This window comes from Globicephala melas, chromosome 5, assembly GCF_963455315.2.
Source record: "Globicephala melas chromosome 5, mGloMel1.2, whole genome shotgun sequence".
NCBI lineage: Eukaryota > Metazoa > Chordata > Mammalia > Artiodactyla > Delphinidae > Globicephala > Globicephala melas.
The window spans coordinates 27,475-51,380 of record NC_083318.1 but is presented as its reverse complement, the minus strand read 5'-3'; the positions used below and the strand labels follow the sequence as shown (position 1 = coordinate 51,380).

At 45.8% G+C, this 23,906-nt stretch overlaps 1 protein-coding gene and 1 long non-coding RNA gene across 8 annotated transcripts in view; one reads left to right on the top strand and one right to left on the bottom strand.

The window, feature by feature from the left end:
• Positions 1 to 11,563, bottom strand: part of PIGG (phosphatidylinositol glycan anchor biosynthesis class G (EMM blood group)) — a 43,519-nt gene extending 31,956 nt beyond the window's left edge. For 2 of the 4 annotated variants that reach the window (XR_004038185.2, XM_030851551.2), the window contains exons 1-5: positions 11,284 to 11,563; positions 10,173 to 10,378; positions 2,614 to 2,823; positions 1,126 to 1,314; positions 70 to 211 (exon numbers count right to left, since the gene is read on the bottom strand). Coding sequence is in view for 3 of the 4 variants with exons in the window: in XM_030851551.2 (XP_030707411.1) it covers positions 70 to 211; positions 1,126 to 1,314; positions 2,614 to 2,823; positions 10,173 to 10,378; positions 11,284 to 11,437 (901 nt within the window). In the remaining variant the exon portion in view is untranslated. Of the gene's footprint in view, positions 1 to 69; positions 212 to 1,125; positions 1,315 to 2,613; positions 2,824 to 3,819; positions 5,234 to 8,887; positions 8,932 to 10,172; positions 10,379 to 11,283 lie in introns of those variants that run through there. The other 2 variants (XM_060298830.2, XM_060298829.2) reach the window with 2 other exon arrangements.
• Positions 11,564 to 11,622: 59 nt separating this feature from the next.
• Positions 11,623 to 17,685, top strand: LOC115849935 (uncharacterized). 4 transcript variants are annotated; one of them, XR_011377458.1, is made up of 4 exons: positions 11,623 to 11,933; positions 12,092 to 12,254; positions 13,937 to 15,119; positions 15,495 to 17,685. It is a non-coding gene; the product is annotated as an uncharacterized lncRNA (long non-coding RNA). The 4 variants fall into 4 exon arrangements; XR_011377459.1 differs by lacking the exon at positions 12,092 to 12,254 and having other exon boundaries at positions 15,498 to 17,685; XR_011377457.1 differs by lacking the exon at positions 12,092 to 12,254.
• The last annotated feature ends 6,221 nt before the right edge of the window (positions 17,686 to 23,906 follow it).

Below are 23,906 nucleotides of genomic sequence, written 5' to 3'. Positions count from 1 at the left end.
AAAATCAAACTACAGAAAGCGAAGAAATAAAGTACAGTTTTAAAGTGTTAAACATTCCCAAATTCTCACCAGGTTTCCTTTCAAATGCAGAGCTGATTAAGATCATAGCGGTGTTTACTTCCTCCACAGAAGAGGCTCCGTGACCTCCAGCTTCAGACATGCCATGATCACCACAAAGAACCAGCAGATTGGGTAACAGAGTCTCTCTCTCCTAGAAGGTAAAGGAAATACATTTCAGCCGAACCCAGCCTGGGGAGAAGATCATGTGTTCTCAGATTTCAGCTTTACTTTGTGAACAGTAGCTCTTCCTAAATTTTTCTTTTCTTTTCTTTTTAACCTATGAGCTTATAGTCAGATCGCAGGGTCAACGTCGAGTAATGTCATAAAGAAAACAAACGGAATCACATGGAGGTCACGGAGCACAGGAGGGTTGTGTTAGGCCTCTCGGGGCAGAGAATCAGGGTTTGGCTTCTGTCCTTGCCGTTTGCAAGCTATGGGCGCCCGGGCACACTGCTCTTCATGCCCTAGGCTCCTTATCTGCCAAACAGAGCTGCCCCTGGCCCCTGGGGCTCTGGCCAGTGGCTTCTGCTGCCCCTGCATGTACCTGACAGGCCCTGACTTGCCCTTGCTGCTTCTGCACCTGGCATACACCTTCACAGACGGCGCGGCGGCACCCCTGCCCTTCAAGTCTCGGCTCACGTCCCCACGTCCTTAAGGACGACTGCTCTGACCACGCAGTTTAAAATTACAGCCTTTCCCTCCGACGTTGCGCCCTCCTCCTGCCCTACGTTCTGCTACGGCACCGGCCACTGTCTAGAATACTTATGTGCTCATTGATTATGCTTCCTGTTCTCCCCTCCTGGCTAGAGATTAAGCTCCACAAATGCCCAGACAACAGCGACAGAGAAGGCCTCCAGGAAACATGAGCTGGATGAACAGGTAGAGATATTAAGAGCCGCTATTCCGCAGGGCTGCTGGGTACGGTGCCCGGCACACGGCACGTGCTCTGTAGGCGAAGGCTGCTTGAGTGATGGTAGGTATGAAGCTCACACAAGGTCACCCCAGTTCACTGTAGAAGCTACATTTCTTCTAGGAAACACTGGCACCTTGACATTCTAGGCCCACCTCTGAGAGCAGCGAGGTGTGGATCTTCAGCAGGACGCTGTCCATCTCACTGAGCTTGCGCCCGATCAGCGGGCTGTTGGGCCCAGAAATGTGGCCGATGTGGTCCAGCCCAAGGTAGTGGAGGATTAACACATCCCAATCCCGCCTTTTTAATACTTTATCCAAATGTCTTGTAACATTATCATCCACCTTTAAAGGGAAAAAGAGTGCATATGAATAGCCTCCCTGATTTCCCCGGTGTTCACTCTTCAAGGAAAAGTGATATGGTCATTTAAAACCTACGGGCTTATTTCAGGTACTAGGACTCATGGGAGTTTGAAAAGACCAAAACCAAAACCAAAACACCAAACAAAGCAGCCCCCAAAATAAAAACTGTCTTAAAAAATATTTGCATTAGATTAAGCTTTCACTAATATTGTTTTTATGTCTCTAAGTTATGGATAGAACATATTATAACTTAAACAAACAAAGGCTGTTCTCACAAAACAATTCTTCAGGATCACTACCGGAGCTGAAACTAAAGCTGACCAGATAACCAAGTTAAATGGGTGTCACGCTGTTATGAGGCAAGTGAGGGCTAAGGCAGTTAGCTAAGACAGGACAGTGCCCAGAGTTCAAGAAACCAGCGGGGTGAAGCTGGGGGCGTCTGCCTGTGTCCTACGAGAAGGCTGTTTGGGGAAAAAAGAGGCACACACTCAGCAGTTCCCAGCCACACAGCCCCTGACAGAGCCACTAGCCAGGTCAGCCCTGACCCCTCCCTCCCCCTGGAGAGTCTACTACAAAGACAAGTGCTTCTGAGCCGTCGCACACAGGGTGGTCAGCGACTGCTGTGTCTATACGGTCAGCTTTGGCAAAGGGTGTCGGTGTAACAGGACGGCAGGCGCTCCCCCGGGCCAAGCAAACGGGTCCATCCAACTCCAGCTCAGACGGTGCCTTTGCCCTGCGGGCCTCCCTCTGGCCCAGGGCCAACACGGAGCGGGGTGGGGGGGTGTCTAACCTCCTTGCCGGAGGCTGCACACGCAGCACAGGGCCGATGCCCTCCGCAGCAGGTAGGCTCGCCCAGCTCACGTCTGCCCTCATGCTGCTGCCCTCGCAGGAGAACAGCAGCAAGGCAGGATCCCAGGCAGACCGTGGGGACCTCAGGCTCTGACTCGCAGACTCTGCCACCCCGTTCTGTCCACTTGCGAAGGCCCCACTCACCTGTCAAAACTCCGGCTGAGCGGCTCCTCCTGGGAAGCCCTTCCCGACCCCCGGTACCCGTCAGTGGGTGCTCACCCGGTCTGGGCTTTGGGCTCAGAGAACTATGCTCACACTTGCATTAGGGTTTATGGTCCTGGCTTGTAGCTGATTATGGGAGGAACAATTTTTTCAATCTCTCCATACTATTCTCAGTATACTGATAAAAGCCACATACAAAACAACGTTGCCTCTCACTGTTAGAGGGTACCAGGCTCTGTCTCATAGAATATAGTTTTCTTAAAAACTGACCTCTGTATAATCTGATACAAAAAAAGAGGTTGTTCCGTCATATTCCACAAAATGCTTTGGGAATAACTTCACCCATGTTTCGTCTCCGTAAAAGATGATTCTTTTCCCCGCTGCTTTTGCTCGTGTGATCACGTTGTCTTCCAGCAGTGTGGGAGAATTGAGGTTCCTGACGACATCGATGAAGCCGGGGAGGCTCCCTGTCATCAACGCCTGCAGAAAGAAGCATTCAGGGGTCAGACCACAGAATCCACGCACAGCGTGGGAACAGGCACAGAAGGTGATTCCAACGAACGGAAGAGGCAAGCATAGAGCTAAAGCAACACCAGTGCTGAAGGCTGGGCCAGTATTAGGACAAAGGGGGAAAAGCTACACAGATTCTTGGCAAAACCAGCAAACTCAGTAAGTGAAGAACTGATCATATTTCAGCCGACGAGAGGACAAAGGAGAAGGCCGTGGGGTAGCTAGAGGGCTGTGGTCAAAAAAGCAGTGACGGATGGTAAGACATGTAACAAATGGCAAAGGGTGGCATGCACTCTGCATACCCAAACCCACCATCAGGTCCTCATCTAAGCTTCAGATCTGCTTCATGCGACAAGCAAACCCCGCACACTGATCCTGAAACCCAGTCATTCTACTGTCCACCCCCCCGCCCGAGAGAAAGAGCAGCCTCCCACACACCCAGGGAGGAAAGCGGTCCCTAACAGGAACTCTGAGGAATCCTCACAGTAAACTCGCCCAGGGATGCTGGTGGGGCCACCTCCTCGCCCCACCCAGCCCCGTAATTTCTTGGAGGAGCGGGTGGGTGCGACATGTCTTCACACCTTTCTGCTATAGAACTAAGTCAACCACCTCCCTCATTTTAGCAGAATCTAAATGGGTCGTGGGTCTCCATGATCTGGAGTTTGCTGACAACCCACAACGCTGGCATCCAGGGACCCGTGCAATGAAAATAGAGGAATCTGGACAATGCTAACAAGTGTAATAATTTTGCCAAGACTTCTTTAACAGCAAAGTAACGCAAAAATGAGTTAATCTTGGACTTTGAGAATGAGGAGCTTGGCAAACCCTCTCCCTGAAGAGCAACGATAAAACTGGATAAAACTGTCAAAAACAACCCCTTCAAGACTTTGAACTCAACGAAGATATACACAAATTGAAATGTTCTTATCCAAAACACGTCTGCATTTCGGTAAGAACTGATAGTACCTGTGGTGTTTTAACCTGGGCTGCTCCCCTCCCGCACACCCAGTTCTGTGATGTCGCAGCCATGAGGACCCGGAGGGGCCTGCCCGATCCAGCACTCCACGGAGAAGCCCCATGCCAGGGACAAAGCGAAAACAGGGAAGGCCAACGTCACAGCTACCTGAGGCTTCAATGCTGGTTGTAGTAAGACACAGCAAAAAGTCTGCAAAGGGGGTCTGGGGAATGGGACAGATGCAGTAGGCTTCTGTGAGCTCCCACATGGTCCTGGAATCTGGAAGGCTGTGTGCACACACAGGGTGAGTGTACACTCAGGGGAGAACAGAGAGGGCCTAGTTGCCTGGTCCTTGCAGCTGAACACAGGCCCCGCTCAAACAAAGTGAGAGTCAGGGAAGACTCATAAACTGCCTGAAGAGTGGCTGACGGCTGGAGCCCCACACAAAGACCCCCTGTAGAGAGTGGAGGCCACACCACAATGTGTTTAAGCACAGCCTGTGACCAGTCATTGGCTCACTGCTCAGCCATCCCGGCCTGGCTGCCCCTCAGGAAGAGTGGCTGAAAAAACCAGGAATTAAAAACCACAACAAGCAGAGACATCAGTGAGCGTCTATTTCAGGACTTCAGGAGAGACAGACTCTCTAGAAGTAGCCTCAGCAAGTCAGCAAAACAGCGACAGCCACCAGCACTCCCGGGTGGGGATCAGGGCCCAGAGCCGAGGTGGGAGTCGTATGCATGTATATACTCGGTCAATCTCATCAAACTGGACTATACTGTACTGTATGAAAATTCTACCTCAATGAAGTGATTTTTTTAAATGTAAGCCTTTCACCCCAAAATTCTACTTCCTAAAGGTAACCAGTTACTTTGGGTGAGTATCCTTTCATCCGTATATGTACAATCAGAAATACATAAAGTACGTATTTTTTTTTTTTTTACCAAAATGGCAACAAACTATATAGATAGTTCTGCAACTTGCTTTTTTCACTTAATAACGTATCATGAACCCCTTTCCACAGAAAACATACAGGTATTTCACCTTCTTTTTTAAAAACAGCTACAAAGTACTCCAGTGTTTGGATATACAATGTATATATCCAAGACGAATTTAATGACAATTGTTTTATTTTTATTTTTGAAAGCAGAAAAGAGAATTTATTTTATGGATACTGAGTACCCACGAGCAGAGAGGAGAGATTTAACTTTTGGAAAGCTAACAGGAACTAAGGCTAGCCGCTCTCTCAGTCACTCAAAGGACACAGTCTCGCATGTGTCCCTTTTATTTCTCTGTATGTCTGTTTTCTTTTTGTCACTCTTCCTCTTTTTTTTTTTTACATCTTTATTAGAGTATAATTGCTTTACAATGTTGTGTTAGTTTCTGATGTATAACAAAGTGAATCAGCTCTATGCATACGTGTATCCCCATATCCCCTCCCTCTTGCGTCTCCCTCCCACCCTCTTTAATCCCACCCATGTAGATGGTTGCAAAGCACCGAGCTGATCTCCCTGTGCTATGCAGCTGCTTCCCACTAGCCATCTGTTTTACATTTCGTAGTGTACATATGTCAATGCTACTGTCCACTTCATCCCAGCTTACCCTTCCCCCTCCCCATGTCCTCAAGTCCATTCTCTATGTTTGTGTCTTTATTCCTGTCCTACCCCTAGGTTCATCAGAACCATTTTTTTTTTTTTTTAGATTTTTTAGACGTGCTACCATATGGTATTTGTTTTTCTCTTTCTGACTTACTTCACTCTGTATGACAGACTCTAGATCCATCCACCTCATTACAAATAGCTCAATTTCGTTTCTTTTTATGGCTGAGTAATATTGCATTGTATATCTGTGCCACATCTTCTTTATCCATTCCTCTGTCGATGGACACTTAGGTTGCTTCCATGTCCTGGTTATTGTAAATAGTGCTGCAGTGAACATTGTGGTACATGACTCTTTTTGAATTATGGTTTTCTCAGGGTATATGCCCAGTAGTGGGATTGCTGGGTCACATGGTAGTTCTACTTTTAGTTTTTTAAGGAACCTCCATACTGTTCTCCATAGTGGCTGTACCAATGTACATTCCCACCAACAGTGCAGGAGGGTTCCCTTTTCTCCACACCCTCTCCAGCATTTACTGTTTGTAGATTTTTTGATGATGGCAATTCTGACCAGTGTGAGGTGATACCTCATTGTAGTTTTGACTTGCATTTCTCTAATGATTAGTGATGTTGGGCATCTTTTCATGTGTTTTTTGGCAATCTGTGTGTCTTCTTTGGAGAAATGTCTATTTAGGTCTTCTGCCCATTTTTTGGATTGGGTTGTTTGTTTTTTTGATATTGAGCTGCATTAGCTGCTTGTAAAATTTGGAGATTAATCCTTTGTCAGTTGCTTTGTTTGTAAATATTTTCTCCCATTCTGAGGGTTGTCTTTTGGTCTTGTTTATGGTTTCCTTTGCAGTGCAAAAGCTTTTAAGTTTCATTAGGTCCCATTTGTTTATTTTTGTTTTTATTTCCATTTCTCTAGGAGGTGGGTCAAAAAGGACCTTGCTGTGATTTATGTCATAGAGTGTTCTGCCTCCATTTTCCTCTACGAGTTTTATGGTGTCTGGCCTTACATTTAGGTCTTTAATCCATTTAGAGTTTATTTTTGTGTATGGTGTTAGAAAATGTTCTAACTTTATTCTTCTACATGCAGCTGTCCATTTTTCCCAGCACCACTTATTGAAGAGGCTTTCTTTTCTCCTTTGTATACTCTTGCCTCCTTTATCAAAGATAAGGTGACCTCATGTGCGTGGGTTTACCTCTGGACTTTCTATCCTGTTCCATTAATCTACATTTCTGTTTTTGTGCCAGTACCATACTGTCTTGATTACTGTAGCTTTGTAGTATAGTAGTCTGGGAGCCTGATTTCTCCAGCTCCGTTTTTCGTTCTCAAGATTGCTTTGGCTGTTCGGGGTCTTTTGTGTTTCCATACAAATTGTGCAATTTTTGTTCTAGTTCTGTGAAAAATGTAACGGCAATTGCTTTTAAAAAGCCTCCAGTGGAAGTGCCATTTGAGCTGAGGCGTGAAGGTGGAGTTTTGTCTAGGTGAGGTGAGGTGAGGCTTTCCAGGGCAAAACACAGCAAACTGCGAAAACCCCAAGGTGAAAGGGGGCAGCACACATGGGGAACGGAGCTAGGTGTGATCTGCGTGGATAAACACACAGGAAGAGGGAAATCGGCTCAGATGAGGGTGAAGGGCAAACGGGGGAAGACCACGCACCCTGAGGCCTGGGTTAGGAGGCAGAGTGTAAGCCACTGGAGGACTGTTGGGACTAGAGCAGAGCAACGTGATCTGTTTGGACAGGTTCTGGGTGAGAAGTGCTGGGATAGTTTTACAGTCCAGGCTCACACCATAGCAGACTGGCCTACAGTGGGGGTAGTGGAGGTGCTGGCTGAGTCCAGTTAGTCACATAAACAGTATACAGAGATCTGTTCACCTCATTTCTTGTGAGGAGTGTTATCATCAACCTTTCAATTTTTACCATGTGATAGGACTCTTTAGTTGCCTTTAATCTGATTACTGGTACAGTTAAGAATCTTTTCCTATGCTTACTGGCATATTTTAATTTCTTTCTATGTGGATTTCTTTATATCCTTTGTCCAGTTGCTCCTGGATTGTTGCCCTTGATTGGATCCTCTTTACATATCGTGGGGTTCACATCTTGTTAACTGTGAATAATTTTTCCATTTATTGTCTGTCAGTTGACTGTTTATAATGTCTCCCACCACTTGGGGTTGAGTCTACCCATCCTTTCCTCTGGGCTTTTATAAGGTACTTCCCTCCTCTTCACACTAGTTTGGGTTCACACGGACATTTTTAAGAAGGGCAGGGACTACCTGGTGTCCCCTTCACCCCAGGAAACATGTAGGCAGCAAAAGAGTTGCAGCTGAGAGCCCAGGAATTTTGAGCGCTTGTCTGTCATCTCCTTGGAGGTTTCCCTGGGGTTGCTGTGGTCTTGGGAACAGCAGTTTCCTGACTTCTGAGAATTAAGGAGGGCTCTGCAGAGACTATTAAAAGAGAATTTGATCTGGTCACCTTATTCTGTGTAACACAGTGTTGCTGTATAACACAGTGTGACCAACCAACGCCCTGGAACTAGGCAAACATAAGGTTATGCTCGGTTTCTGACGCCAGCTGTGAGATTTCACACTTCAAGCCTGTTTCCTCATCTGGGAAATGGAGAAGAGAGTGGCACCAACATCATGGAGCTTCCATGGGGCCGTGGTAAGAGTGTACAAGACAGTGCCTGCACCACGGGTGCACCACAGCCAGTGGTAACTGCCGCTGTTACAACTATAAATTCCCAGGAAAAGGAAAGGCATTCAAAAATCAGTTACAACGTTTTAGAAGGAAGCTACTGCAGCATCTTAACATGTGAACATGCTACTAGAGACATTAGTCTTGAAATTTTAAAACTGGTGTCTCGTGGCAATTGTATCAGCACCTCCAGATGAACTAAGTCCCTTCCTAGGCGGAGGCAGGGCAGGGGACACACTCCTTAGCCAACACTACCTGATCCTATCAAACTCCAGAGCAAGGTAACCCTAACTCCAGGATGGACTTCCTGTATACTAGCTCCTCCCTGATAGAGAATGAGGAGCAAGAACCTGCAAAGGATCCAAAACAAAACACTGGTTTGGTAAAATGAAACCAAAGGGAGGGCCACACCGGCCAATGTGCAAGACTGAACAGAACCTGGAGCCACCAGGCTCACTTACATTTTTTCTTACAAATCTGCCCAGATTCCTAACAACTCTTTTCTTATCAGAACAAAGGAGGAATGGGTTCCTCCCACACTTCTGACAGGACAGGTAAAGAAAGCAGTGATCCTGGTGGTCAGGAGCCTGGATGCCTTGCTTCCAGCTTCCACAGGACTTGTTTCAGCAGAACGACTGCACCCCTAAAGGCTGTTCCCAAGCATCCTGACTACAGGTGGCCTCCCCGACTCCCCATCACTCTCCATCACATTCTCCTCCTCAATTTCTTCCGTAGCATTTATCACCTCCTGAAACAATTTTGATTATTTATTTGTATACTTACATATTTTCTGTCCCCTCAATTAGAAAGTAAGCTTCATGAGGACAGGACAGTTGCTGTCTTGTTTTTTCACTGAATCCCTCTTATCTAGAACGGCACACAGTACATATAGATCCTCAATAAATATTGAATGAAGGCCAAACCACATCCAAAAGAGGCAGCGAGAATGGGAAACTCAAGAAAAAAAGTCAGTAAAAGATGCGGCATGAACCCCTTCAATCCCAGACTGCTTTACTCACCCAGTAAACATTTGCTGAGTAACTACTAATGCTGCCCCCAAGCTTTAAATCAAGAAGTGACACCTTCTCACCAACTAATAAGGTGTCACACGATCATCCACAGATGTAAGGTTCAGCCAGAGACTTCTACACCATACCGGCCTGCAGTATATTCACAAACTTTTAAGGTCCTCTGTCCTTTTCTGATCCCACTTCTTTACTCAACCTTCGGGTCTAAGTGTGAATGCAATTTCCTCAGACAGGCTTTTCTGAACCACCCCAATCTAAATTGAGGCCCCAACCAGCACTGAACATCACGCTCTGTTCTTTTTCATTATGCATTAATCACACTTTGTAACTGCACATTTACTTGTACGTTCATTTGTTTAATGGCTACGTCTCTCATTAGAGACTGAAAGTTCCATGAAGGCAGAGATGTTATTTTCAAAAAAAAACTTGTTTTTGAGCAAATCAATAAAGCTTTACTCTCTTCTTTCCCCACAGTTCTTAAGTAAAGCAGTAAAGCGTATGTACTTCAAAGGCACTCCCACTAGGCTGAACACCTGAAGGCGGTTTATAGAGTAAAAACAGGTATCTGTGAGGCCAGATCATGTTGGTTTGGTCACTGTGTATACTAAAATTTTGTACAAGTTATTTAACTTATCTGAATTTGCTTCCTCATCCATAAAGTCAAGTGACTGAACTAGATAACCCTAGAGGCTCCTCCCAGAATTCTAACTGACCCCCTGATGATTAAAGAAGATAGCAGGTTAGCAAGGAGCATGGTATCTCTTGGATTAGATTGGCCTAGATGATCTGGCTCTAAATGTTATGCTTCCCATGAAGCATGAGCTGTTGGCTACCTTTACAGAGGGCATAAATCATGGGTCTTAGTTCCATCCTATCTGGGAGGCTTTTTCAGCATTCTATTGCCCCAGCCAGGTTGAGAGCACCAAACTAATTTCCACTTAGTTAAAACTGGGACTCCAAGTAACAGACTACAGAGAGCCCCTCTAAACCTCTGAAAGAGCCAAACCATGATCTATAATACGTTCAGTCAAACTCTTTACCTTGATTCGAGGCATAGTAACTGTAGGTGGCTTTGCTTCAGCCACAAAACTGTGAGACGATCCTTTTTCCACAAGATAAGTTGTGTAGGGCATAAATTTCACACCCTTTGACCCAAACACAAAGTCATCTCTCAAGGCGTCTATCAGCATAATAACAACTTTACTGAAGAGAGGTGGTGGGAGCTTGGTCCAGTTGGAAATGGCTCCTAAGAGTGTTTGAAAAAGAAAAAGAAAATTGAATTTAACCTTTATTTAGCATTCAAGCACCTTATAATCTAGTTTCTGCTTACTTCTCCAGCACGTACTCTGTTACACCTACATATCCTGAGCCAAAGAAAAAGGCCTGTTCTTGGGAAACAACGCTGGGATCAGGGGGTGGGCAACAAGTAAGCTCAGGGAGCCCTAATATTATGTAGTGAATTCCCCTTAGCATGATGGGGAGTACTGGCACAGAGGAGTCCCTTTGTGAGTATCCTGGAATGGGACATTAGGGAGATTGCCCTAAAACACAGTGTTGCAGGTAGGGGATGCGCGAGCATTTACAAACTGTCTTTCCATGGTTAGTAGCTGGTATTGTGTGGATCTGATCCAAAACGTGAGTTCCTTTACTTAAGATATACTGTTGGGTAGGTGAAGGCCAGGGAGGGGCCTAGGCAGGGAGGTCTTAGCTACTGGAAAAAACGGGGTCTTAGAGGAATGCCATAGAAGAAAACACGAGAGGTCGGCAGCAATCTTATCTGTTTTGTCTTCCTGAGCAAAAAGGGTGCCTGGAACAGGCAGTGACCCAAACATCTGCTCAGGGAAGGGGGTTGGGGTGTCACTGGATGAGTGGAGCTGGGGAGACGCTTACTCTTTACGGGTATGGAGATCTTACTTTGCGGTGACCAGGGAGGAGGATCTTAGTAGGGCTGGTAGTAGTGCTTGCCACAAACTTGTAGGATACATAAAAGGAGGCTGGAACGGTAAGAAGGGGACCCTAGAGGGTGGGGACCAGAATGGAAGAGACCACCCGGGAGCCGCGGGAAGAAGTCCAAGAGGCGAGGCTCATAAGGAGGGTCCTCCGGGAAGAGTGGGGCCCGGGGAGCAGAGACGCCCGGGGAGCGGTCCATACCAGCCGAGGGTTCGGGCGCTGGGGACTCTGTTTGGTGCTCCGTCCCGGAAAAGGAACAAACAGGAGCCGGGAAGAATCCTCGGAGGAAGAGCGCGACCCCGAGCACCTCGATCACTACGCAGCAGGCGGCGAAGGTCCCGGAGCCCAGCCGCATCGTGCCCACCCGCCCGGCCGGGATCCGGGTTCCCGGACTCCAAGTCACGTCTCGCCCAAAAGCACCGGCTTCCGCCTCCAGGGAGCCGCCTCCGAGCAAGCGCGAGCGGGAGGTCAGGACAGGTCCCCGGCGTCCCCGCGTCTGCCGTCGCGCCGGAAATACGCGCCAGCGTCCGGGCGCTTCCGGGGCGGGGCGGCCCTGAGCTCACGGGCGTCTCGTGTATTTCTGGGGCGTCAGCCAGCCAGGCACCGCCAGCCCCGTGTTAAGGTCTGAGCCCCTCCGGCTGTCTCGGGTTTATGGAGTCTACGCTGTGTGCCGTGCCTCCTGCCAGGAGCTGTCGCGCATTTTGCCGCGTTTGCTCTTCGGCAGCCTGCTGAGTCAGGTGCCGTCGCCCTGAGAGCCCTCGTGTGTCTTGGGCAGGTCTGTGCAGAGGACGCCGTCTCCGACCACGGCTTCGAGTTGGGCTGCCGTTACCTCGCTAAGTGACCTCCAGAAGGCAAGCAGAGTTCCTGGGTCTGGGTGTCCCTGTGCGGGATTGGACCCCGGGACTTTATTGGGGCCGCATCCAGACCCCTTTACTGCCTGGTGCCTCCATCTCCGGCTTCTGGGTGTGCTGGGGGCCAACAGCTCACAGCCGCCCCCTTCTCTGAATAGTTAATTGTCCTTGGGGAACTGCTGCGCCCTGGAAGTTACCACTCCCCAAACGCCTGGAGCTCATGGCTGACTGGGGTTGCAGTATAAAGGCCCAGCTCCTTTGCCTCCAAGAGAGTTGACTCGTGCTATTCGTGCTCCGAGCTCCTCTGGAATGAAGTTGAAGGTAGTCTTAAGCTAAGACCACATCCCTGCTGCTTTCTCCTGTTTTCTTCACATCCTCCTCCCCAGAGCCTTCCCTTGTTAAGGCTTATGCACCCGACCTCCCTTCTAAGTCTCCTTTAAGGAGACTAGGCCCAAGGCAGACTCCAAGGTGTGTCTCCGAGCCTTAAATGTGATGAGTCTATAACGAGTCAGTTTTCCCAAGCTCTGACGATGACAGTCTAAGCTTCTACCACCTTCTCACCAGTACACAGTAACCATGCGTGTTGATAATAACCATTTAATGACAGCTGAGGTTTACCTAGTTTATCACCTGCCGGGCACTAGATCAAGCCCTTTAAATGGATTATTTTATTTGGTTAACACAACAACACTTTGAAGTAGGTAGTTTTATTATTTTTTATTGAAGACGAAGAAATGATGTCAGAATGTAAAGTAGCATATCCAAAGTAACACAGCTAAACAGCCACAGAGCCAAGATTCAGAGCTATCAGTCTGACTCTGAGCCTGAGCTTTGAATCTCCACACTTTGCTAACATCTCAGAAAAACAAAAAACATCTTCTCCCTTCCAGTGGTTCTTGTTATGGGCTCAATTGGGTGCTCCCCAAAATTCATATATTGAAGGCCTAACCCTCAGTAGGTCATAACGTGATTTTATTTGGAGACAGTGCTTTTAAAGATGTAATTAAGTCAAAATGAGGTCATTTGGGTGGGCTCTAATCCGATGTGACTGGTGTCCTTAGAAAAGAGATTGGGACACACAGGCACGGAGGGAAGACCATGTGCACACATGGTGAGAAGGTGGCCATCTGGAGCCAAGGAGAAAGGCCTGAGGAGAAACAAACACTGCCAACACCTTAATCTTGGACTTCTGGCCTTTGGAACTGTCAGAAAGTAAATTTCTGTTGCTTAAACCACCCAATCTGTGGTACTTTATTATGGCAGCCCTAGCAAATAATACAGTCTGTATTAGATTTATATCTTTTCATAACAAATACCACAAACTTAGTAACTTAAAACTAAGTTTTACGATTTATGATCTCAGTGTCCGTGGGTGAGGAGCCTGGGCATAGCTTGGTGGGTCCTCCGCAAGGTTGCATTCGAGGTATTGGCTAGGGCTGTGTTTGCATCTGGAGTCTCGACTGGGGAAGGATCCAGTTCCACTCTCACTCAGGTTGTTGACAGAATTCATTTCCTTGCAGCAGTAGGACTGAGGCCCTGGCTTCCTGCTAGCCGCTAGCCAGAGGCCACCCTTGACTCCTAGACACATAGACCTCCCTAAATAGCCTTTGACGTTTCTGTGAATTAAAACTATGATGTTCTAGGTTTATGTATAAAATAGATAACTAGTGAGAACCGACTGTATAGCACAGAGAACTCTACTTGGTGTTCTGTGGTGACCTGGATGGGAAGGATGTCCAGGAGGGAGGGGATGTATGTGTACGTAAGGCTGATTCACTTTTCTGTACAGCAGAAACTAACACAACGTTGTAAAGCAACTATACTCCAGAAACAAACAAACAAACAAAACTCCTAGGTGACACAGAATCAGTGATCCCTGGGAATCCCTCTGGCAGTGTGTCGTTATTCAGCTGGGCATGGCTGGGGGAGATGCAGACACTGGGTGGGGGTCAGACCTTACAGGGGCTGCTGAACATCTCTGTTCCTTTTCCTTTCCTGTCCAGGAGTGAGAATCCAGAATAATGAGAGGACAGCCAGCAGGGGAAGGAAGTCCCCGGGAGGCGAGTTGGTCTGTTTGTATTTTCCTTATTTTAACATGCATTTTGTTATTGTGTGCTTTTGCTAGGAAATCACCAATTTCCTGTGGATTTCCAGTTTGATGCAATAGGTTTCTCTTATTTGAGTTTTAATTTTTCCTCTTTCTCTAGTTTTCAACAGAATTGTCACAATTACGAACAAATGTGGGTACCTTATTGTTAACTAAAATCCATATTTTATTTGGATTCCCTTCGTTCTTCCATTTTGTGTCCTAGGATCCCATCCAGGGTATCCCATGGCATTGAGTCATAATGTCACTTTAGTATGTTTTCGGCTTTGACATTTTCTCACACTGTCCTTCACTCTATGACCTCAGCAGTGTTGAGGTGGACTAGTCAGGTATTTCGTAGATTGTCCCGCATTGGGATTTACTTGGTGTTTTTCTTGTGATTAAAATGGGGTCACGGGTTTTGAGGAAGCAGATCACAGGGGTAAAGTGCTTTCTTGTGACTTTATATCGTGGGAACATACATCAGGGCAACTTATCACTGTTCATGTTAGCTTTATCTTCTGGCTCAGGTAGTGTTTGTCAGATTTTCCCCACTGTGAAGTTACTTTTTCCCTAAGTCTGTACTGTGTGTCTTCTTTAGGGTGAAGCCACTGTGTGGCACCCACACTTCAGGAGAGGGGAGTATTTTATTTACCGCTGCTGTGTACTAACATTTGAAATTGGGCAGTGTGACCCTCCAACTTTGAATTTCTTTTGAAAAATTGTTTTAGCTCTTTGGGGTCTCTAGAAATTCCGTATTTTGGCGTTTCACATTTTGCTCCCTTTCACATGGATGTACCCCAGTTTGCTTATGCATTCATCTACTGAAGACATCCTGATTCCATTTAGGTTTAGACATTATGAGTAGAGCTTCCGTGCACAATAGCATCCTTGTTTTTGTTTGGATAGAGTTTTACAAAGCAGTTGTGTAATTATTGAAGGTGTGAGAAGTTGTGTAATTATCTCAAGGTGTGAGACTTGTTTGGCTCTGGAAAATCCTGCCAAACTGTATCTCAAGGCCGTCTACGCGTTCCATCGGCGATGAAGGAGAGCTGTTGTTCCCCACCCTCCAGTGATCAGGGTCGTCCTTGTGGGAGGAGGTTAGTAGTTCTCATAGGTCCGTATCACTGTCCTGCTTTACTTTGTGATTCCCTAATGGTATATGATGTTGATCATGTTTTTGTCCACTTATTATCTGTTTATCTTCTTTGGCCAGACATCTATTCAGATCTTCACCCATTTTTAATGCAGTTGTTTGTTTTACAGTTCTTTGTATAATTTGAGTACAAATTCTTTATCAGATATGTGTTTTGCAAATATTTTTCTCCCAGTTTATTGCTTGTTTTTCAGTTTTCTGGAAAAGGCATTTCACCGAGTAGAAATTTTTAATTTTATAAAGAACACGTTACTGGGATAAACCATAATGGAAAAGAATGTATATATGTGTATAATAACTGAGTCACTTTGCTGTACAGCAGATGTGGCCTCTCCCGTTGCGGAGCAACAGGCTTCGGACGCGCAGGCTCAGCGGCCATGGCTCACGGGCACAGCCGCTCCGCGGCATGTGGGATCTTCGCAGACCGGGGCACGAACCCGCGTCCCCTGCATCGGCAGGCGGACTCTCAACCACTGCGCCACCAGGGAAGCCCTAACACAACATTGTAAATCAACTATACTTCAATAAAAAAAATTAATTTACAAAGAACATGTTACTTTTTTCCTTTTGTGCATTGGCTTTTTGTGTTGTGTGTTAAAAGTCAGACCTCATGATCTATGTGCCCAAACCCATGGTCATGTAGATTTTCTTCTATGTTTTCTTTTATAGTTTTTATAGTTTTATATTTTAAATTTGTCTGTGGACACTTTGGAATGACTTTTGGTGTAAGTTGCAAAGTCTGTGTCTACATTCATTTCATTGCATATGGTTTCTGATTGTTCTATACCTATTTTTCAAGAAGTCATGGCATATTTGCTGCCATATGTTTGAATTTCCAAACATTAGTGGATTCAGCAGGACGGCCAGCAGGGAACTCGGTCTCCTCTGAACTGGGAGTGGGTGCAGCCTGCATTACCCACTTTGCCAGCACAGGGCTGGTCCTGTGCACAGCTGACAGGAGCCTGGCCTCCTCAGGAACCTCCAAGGATTTGGCTTCGGGACAGTGCAGGGCTGCATCCACGTTGAGACGAGCTCGGTTTCCTCAGGACTGGCTGGGAGGTGCCTCCCTGGGAGAAAAGGGTGAGGAAAAAGTGGGGAGAAGCTTGCTGTGCTGACTGCCTGGCTGACTGCCTGGGGTGGGTGTCTGTTTCCAGAGGACCCAGCAGAGGAGGGGCTTGATGTGGAAAACTGTGGGTTTTAGTGAGTTTTGTGTGTGCTGCAGTGTCCCGTGTCCTCCTTTGGCTTGTGATGTTCCATTTTCCAGGCAGTTTATTGAGGGGACTGTCCTTTCCCTGGGGTATGTCCTTGGCAGCTTTGGCATAAATCAACTGACCACATGTGTGTGGGCTTATTCTTGGGCTCTCTATTCTATTCTTATGGCCCCTTTGTCTCTTTCTGTGTCATTTCTACACTGTTTGGTTACTGTAGCTTCGTAATATGGTTTGAAGTCAGGGAGTGAGTTTCCTCCAGCTGCTGCTCTCCTTTCTTAGGATCCCCTTGGCTGTTCGGGGTCCTTTGTGTTTCCATACAAATGTCAGGACTGTTAGTTCAGTTTCTGTGAAAAATGCCTTTGGCATTTTTGTAGGAATTGCATTGAATGTGTATATTTGGGTAGAATGAACATTTTAGCACTACTAATTCTTTCTGTCCATGAGCACAGGGTATCTTTCCATTTATTTACGTCTTCAATTTCTTCATCAATGTCATAACATTTTCAGTGTGCAGGTCTTTCACATCTTTGGGTAAGTTTAATCCTAGGTATTTTGTTCTTCTGATGTTACGGTAAATGGGGTTGTTTTCTTAATTTCTCTAATAGATTTTTGGTGGGTTGATGTGGAAAACTGGAATTAGAAATCCCACTGTTTCTACCACATCCAGGTCATCCAGAACACCCAAGATGGGACTTCCCTGGTGGTGCAGTGGTTAAGAGTCCACCTGCCAATGCACGGGACGTGGGTTCGATCCCTGCTCCAGGAAGATCCCACATGCCGCGGGGCAACTAAGCCCGTGAGCCACAACTACTGAGCCCGCGTGCGGCAACTACTGAAGCCCGTGCACCTAGAGCCCGTGCTCCTCAACAAGAGAAGCCACCGCAATGAGAAGCCCGCGCACGGCAACGAAGAGTAGGCAACGAAGAGTAGCCCCCGCTTTCCGCAACTAGAGAAAGCCTGCGTGCAGCAACGAAGACCCAACGCAACCATAAATAAATAAATAAATAAATTAATTTAAAAAAATAACTAGACTGTCTTTTCTGATCTGCATGTGTTCAGTGTACAATTCTTGTACACCTTTTCCCTCACCTCTATTGGAGGCTGATTCAGAACACATACAACCTCCTGGAGAAACTTGCCCCGACCCTGCTATGTACTGCCACCTAGCTGGCCTGGTACTGAGTCACCAAAAACTTTTGTTCTTTACTTGATTCTTAATTCCTTTAGAATTCATTACTTTACTGTTATAAATGTTTATTGTGCTTGTAATAAATCTTTTAATAAATCATTTTTATTTTAAAAATAAAATATTGTACTTTAATTACTCCATAGATGAGTGATGAATGGATCAGACTTGACATGATTGTAATCTTTTTATAATTATTAAAGTAATATACACATGTTATAAAAAATTGAAATATTACCTAAAGAAAAGAGGTTTGCCAACCCGCCCCCAGGGGTGGCCATCTTGAACGGTGTGGTGCATCTCTCGGGGTCTGTCTCTGTCTGTCTCTGTCTCTGTCTCTCACACACAAGCAGATTTGTTTACATTTCTGTTGATTTCACATCTGTGTGGTCTTACAGGTGGCACCCTGATGCTGATGGTTGGTCCTCGTGCTTCCCACCCGAGAGGACCCTGAAGTCTCCCCTGGAATCAGGGGAGTGGGGGCATTTGAGGGCATTTCCCTCAAAGTATGCCTTAGTGACATTGATTATTTTGAATAAATGTTACTTAAGAAAAGAGCCATGCAAGAGAGACACTATTTACCTCTTTTTTCTTTTTAGGAAGAAAGAAATCTCTCCTGTGAAAGGTACCCCACCTGGGGGCTGAGACCTGAGGGCAGACGGCTGCAGGCGTGCTGGCCCCTGCAAATCAATTCATTTTGGGAACCTTCTGTCGAGACTACTGAGGTGCCAGTTAGCTTTGTGGTGACCAAAGCCAACTCCTGTCTCTGCCTGTTTCTGAGAAAAGGCCTGAGTCTGAGCCATTATAGATTCTCTGGATTTCTTGGCATATGGACTGACCTGCACCCTCTCATCCTGACAGACCCCTTGTAGAAACACCTTCACTTTAAGAGTTCTTTCACCTCATCCAGAAAATAAACAAATTCCCCATCCCCATACCCAAGAAACAAGGAGACAGATATCCATCTGCTTTCCTACCTCAGTCACTTCAGAGAGTCACTCTCTTAGAAATACCATAAGCTCAATGACATACCGCTGTCTCCCTTTCTCTGGCACCATGCCAACCCCGGGTGAGCCCCGTCTTATGTGGGCACAACGGCGCCACTCAGGTTAGCCGGAGACAGTACCCCAAAGTGGCCTGATGGTACCACCGTACATTGAAAATGACCTACACACCAAATCGGCCTTAAACATGGTGGTCCAGAGACCAGGGATGTGCATGTGCCTCTGATGAAATCGCTGCTCAGGAAACCCCAGCATCTATCATCCGTCTTCTCCACGTTCTTCTGACCTTTGCTCTTCCTCTTTTCAGCTGATATCTTGCTAGATTGTTCATGGACAAATTAGATCCCATCTGGCAAAAGCAGAATCATCTTCCCAACACATGAGAACAGGCACGGGCCCGCACCCATCTTATCCCTCCTTGCCTGCCCAGCCCGTCATGTCAGAAACGTGTCCCTCCTCCTGTCAGAAGCCAGACGCCAGGTAAAGGACTTAGATGTAAAGGAAACCAGAATATTGTCTTGAGCTACGGACACTTCAAAAAACAAAGCAAAAACAACTCCCCCCCCCCCCACAATACAGCAGGTGCAGAAGGGCGTTCTGAACCTTCTCCTCTTCCTTCCTGGAAGCAGCAGATAACATGTCCCCCCCCCCCCCCCCGCCACTGCACCCCCACCCCCCAGAGGAAGACGCCTTCCCTCTGCTGGAAGGAGAGTGACATTGCGATCGTTAAGGGCAGAGAGTGGAGAGTGAGAGAATTCTGTACAAACAGACCTTGTTCAACCTAATTCTCAACCTCCTTAGCCTCCCCACATAGTGTAGGTCCTTTTCCACAATCGCCTCTCTGTGTTCAACCCAACAGAAAAGAATTTAGGTTTCGCCACTTCTCTGGGTCTTTCTTCATTTCCTTAGAGGGCGCCCTGGTCAGGTAAAACTTGTGGGAAATAAATGTGTATGGTTCCGTCCTGTGAGTCTGTTTCACGCCCATTCAATTCTCAGGACCAGCCGTCAGCTCTAAGAGGGTGGAGGTCAGGTTCGGTCTCGCCACATCTTCCCCGCCGGCACCTTTGAATTCTACCTCCTTCCTTGGCTTGAGTCCTCAGCATGCTGACATGCTCTCAGCGACCATCTTCAGAAGCTCTGTGAACATGGGCTGTGTCTTTCAAAATGAAACGCATTCTTCCTCTACGATCCAGCCCTCAAACTCCTTGGTACTGATGGACCTAAATGAGTCGAATGCTTCCGTCTACACAGAAACTTGCCTCTGGACTTTACGGCAGCTTTATTCATAACTGCCAGAACTTGGAAGCAACCAAGATGTCCTTCGGGAGGTGAATGGACAGATAGACGGGGCTCCATCCATGCAGCAGAATGTTCTTCGCACTGAAAAGAAAAATGAGAGAGAGAGGGAGCCACGGGGTGACAGGTGGGGCACCTTAACTGCATGTCACTCACTGAAAGAAGCCAATCTGGAAAGGTGCCACATCTTAGGGTACCAACTACCTATGACATTTGGGAAAAGGCGAACCACGGAAAGGGTGGGTTGCTAGGGGTTTGTGGCGGGGTTAAGGGGTGGGGTATGATAAACAGCTCAAGCACAGAGGACTTTCAAGGCAGTGAAACTATTCATTGTGATACATTCGTGGCGAGATACATTTGTCAAAACCCATAGAATGTACAACACGAGGAGTGAACCCTAGTGTAAACTCTGGACTCTGATGACCATGATGTGTCCATGTAGATTCAGCGATAATGACCAACACACAGAATGTTGATAGGATAGTTGGGGAGAGGGAAACTCTGAGCACCTGTGTGGGTGGGGGGGAGGGGGTGGATGGAGAGAGCAGTAACAGCAGAACAGGGGGCATGTGGCACCTCTCTGTACTCTGCCCAATTTTGCCATGAATTCAAAACTTCTTTAAAAAAATAATAAACCCCATTTAAACAAAGAAACAAATGAACATTTCAGTAGCATCACATGACTCCTCCTCTTCAAGTCCTCAGTTTGCCTGGGCCACTTGAGAGTCAAACTTCAGGAGGCACTTGGCCTTTCAATCAGCATCCTTTCAAAGTTTCATCTGATGCCCGCTCTTTATCTCACTACACTCTTTTTTACACATTTTTAATTAAAAAAATTTTTTTTGCCTGCAGCGTGCAGCTTGCCGGATCTTAGTTCCCTGACCAGGGATTGAACCTGCGCCCTCAGCAGTGAAAGCACAGAGTCCTAACCACTGGACCACCAGGGAATTCCCCAACACTTTTTAAAAAATATATTTACTTATATATTTGGTTGCATTGGGTCTTAGTTGCAGCATGTGGCCTTCTTAGTTGTGGCATGCGAACTCTTAATTGTGGCATGAATGTGGGTTCTAGTTCCCTGACCAGGGATCAAGCCCCGGCCCCCTGCATTGGGAGCACAGAGTCTTATCCACTGCGCCACCAGGGAAGTTCCGCCTCCTCTTTTTAAGATAGTATTTTTTCTTCTTTTTTAAAATTGGTGTATACTTGACAGGCAATATTATATATTAGTTTTCTGGAACACAACATAGTGACTTGATATTTTTATACTCTACAAAATGATCACCAAGATAAGTCTAGTTACAATTTGTCACCATACAATGTTATTACAGTATTATGGACTCTATTCCCTATGCTGTAAATCACACCCCAGGACATTTGTTTTATAACTGGAATTTGGAACTTCTCAATCTTTCTCAACTAGTGCACTCATCCCTCCACTCCCTCCCATCTGGCAGCCACCAGCGTGTTCTTGGCATCTATGAGTCCATTTCTGTTTTGTGGTGTTTGTTCATTTGTTTTGTTTTGTAGATTCTACATATAAGTGATATCGTAAGGTAATTGTCTTTCTCTGTCTGCTACATCTCACTTAGCATAATGCCCTCTAGGTCCATTCATGTTGCCATAAGATTTCATTCTTTTTATGGCTGAGTAATATTCCAGTGTGTGTGTGTGTGTGTGTGTGTGTGTGTGTGTGTGTGTCCAGTTTTCATACATATACATGAAAACTTCTTTATCCAATTGTCTATTGATGGACACTTTGGTGGCTTCCACATCTTGACTATTGCCAATAAAGCTGCCATGAACATAAGGGTGCATGTATCTTTCTGAATTTGTGTTTTGGTTTCCTTCAGAAAGATACCCCCAAGTGTAATTCCTGCATCATATGGTAGGTCTATTTTTAATTACTTGAGGAACCTCCATACTGTTTTCCATAGTGGTTGTACCAATGAACATTCCCAACAAAAGTGCATGAGGGTTCCCTTTTCTCCACATCCTGAGCGAGACTTGTTATTTGTTGTCTTTTAGATGGTAGCCATTCTTTGAGGTGTGAGCTGATAATCTCACTGTGGTTTGGATGTGCATTTCCCTGATGATGAGTGATGCTGACCATCTTTTCGTGTGTCTTTTGGTCAACTGTATATATTCTTTGGAAACATGTTTGGTCTTCTGCCAATTTTTTATTTGGGTTTTTGTTTTTTGGGAGGCTAACTTGTGTAAGTGAGTTCTTGGTCTATTTTGTGTATGAACCACTTACCAGATATATTGTTTGTAAATATTTCTCACATTCAGTAGGCTGCCCTTTTTGTTTTGTGGATGGTTTCCTTTGCCATTGAAAAACTTTTCAGTTTGATGGAGTCCCATTGCTTTATTTTGCCTTTGTTTCCCTTGCTGAGGAGACAGGTCCAAAAAGTATTGCTAAGACTGATGTCAAAGAGTGTAGTGCCTATGTTTTCTTCTAGGAGTTTTATGGCTTCATGTCTTTGTTCTAGTTCTCCTAAAAATTCCATTGGTATTTTTCTAGAAATGGCATTGAATCTCTAGATAGCCTTGGGGTGTGGAATCCTTTTAACAATACGAATTCTTCTAATCCATGAGCATGGTATGTCTTTCCATTTGTGTCGTCTTCAGTCTCTTTCATCAATGTCTTCCAGTTTTCTGAGCATAGGTCTTTCACCTCCTCGGTTAGATGTATTCCTAGGTATTTTATCTTTGTTAATGTCCTTGTCCATGGGGTTGTTTTCTTAATTTCTCATTCTGGCATTTTGTTGTGAGTGTATAGAGATGCAACCGATCTCTGTAGATTGATTTTGTGTGCTGCAACTTAACTGTGCTTTCTGATGAGTTCTATTTGGTTTTGGGTGTCATCTTCAAGGTATTCTGTATAGAGTACCCTGTCATCTGCAAACAGTGACAGTTTTACTTTTTCTTCTGCTATGAGATTCCTTTTATTTTTATTTTTTAAAATCTCATTACTATGACTAGGACTTCTTAAACCATGTCAAATGAAAGTGGCCGGAATGGTCAGGGTTAGAGTTAGGTTTAAGCATAACTGGCCCTCTTCCCCTTCCTCTCTCTCCATGTCTCTGACACCTCCATGAAGGACAGGACTAGTCCACAGTCACAAATGGCTCAGGGAGTTGAGCTGGACCATTGTTTTTCTGCCCCGTAGTCCTGGGCATAGTTTTGTGTACTGTCTGTGTATCTTCTTTGGCCAGGTGTCCATTCAGATCTTTCCCTATTTTAATTGGGTTGTTTGTGTTAGAGTTATTTGTATTTTGAGACAAAATCTTTATTAGATATGTTTTTGCAAATATTTTTCTCCTGGTTTGTGACTTGCCTTTTGATTTTCTGAGTAAGGTCATTCACAGAGTACAAATCTTTAATTAAGTCCATGTTATTGCTTGTTTTCATTTTTAGATTGCCTTTTTGTGTTGTGTGTTAAAACTCCAAAGCTCATGATTTACATGGGCAAACCCAAGCTCATGTCAATTTTCTTCTATAGTTTTGAATAGTTTTGTATTTAAAATTTGTCTGTGGGGACTCCCCTGGTGGTGCAGTGGTTAAGAGTCTGCCTGCCAATGCAGGGGACATGGGCTCGAGCCCTGGTCCGGGAAGATCCTACATCCCGCAGAGCAACTAAGCCTGCGCTGCGCAACTACTGAAGCCTGCGCGCCTAGAGCCGGTGCTCCCCAGCAAGAGAAACCACTGCAATGAGAAGCCCGTGCACTGCAACGAAGAGTAGCTCCGCTCTATGCAACTAGAGAAAGCCCCCATGAAGCAACAAAGACCCAACGCAGCCAAAAATAAATTATAAAATAAAATAAAATTTGCCTCTGAATAACTTTGAGTGAATTTGGTATAAGTTGTAAAGTTTGCATCTACATTCATTTCATTCCAAATGGTTTCCAGTTAATTGTTCCTCAACTAATTTTAGAAAACCTTTGGAATAGAGGCTCCACTTCAGTTTGAATTTCCAGTTTAATGGATTCAGCAGTTCTGTCAGTAGGAGCCGCTGTCTCCAGTGACCTGTG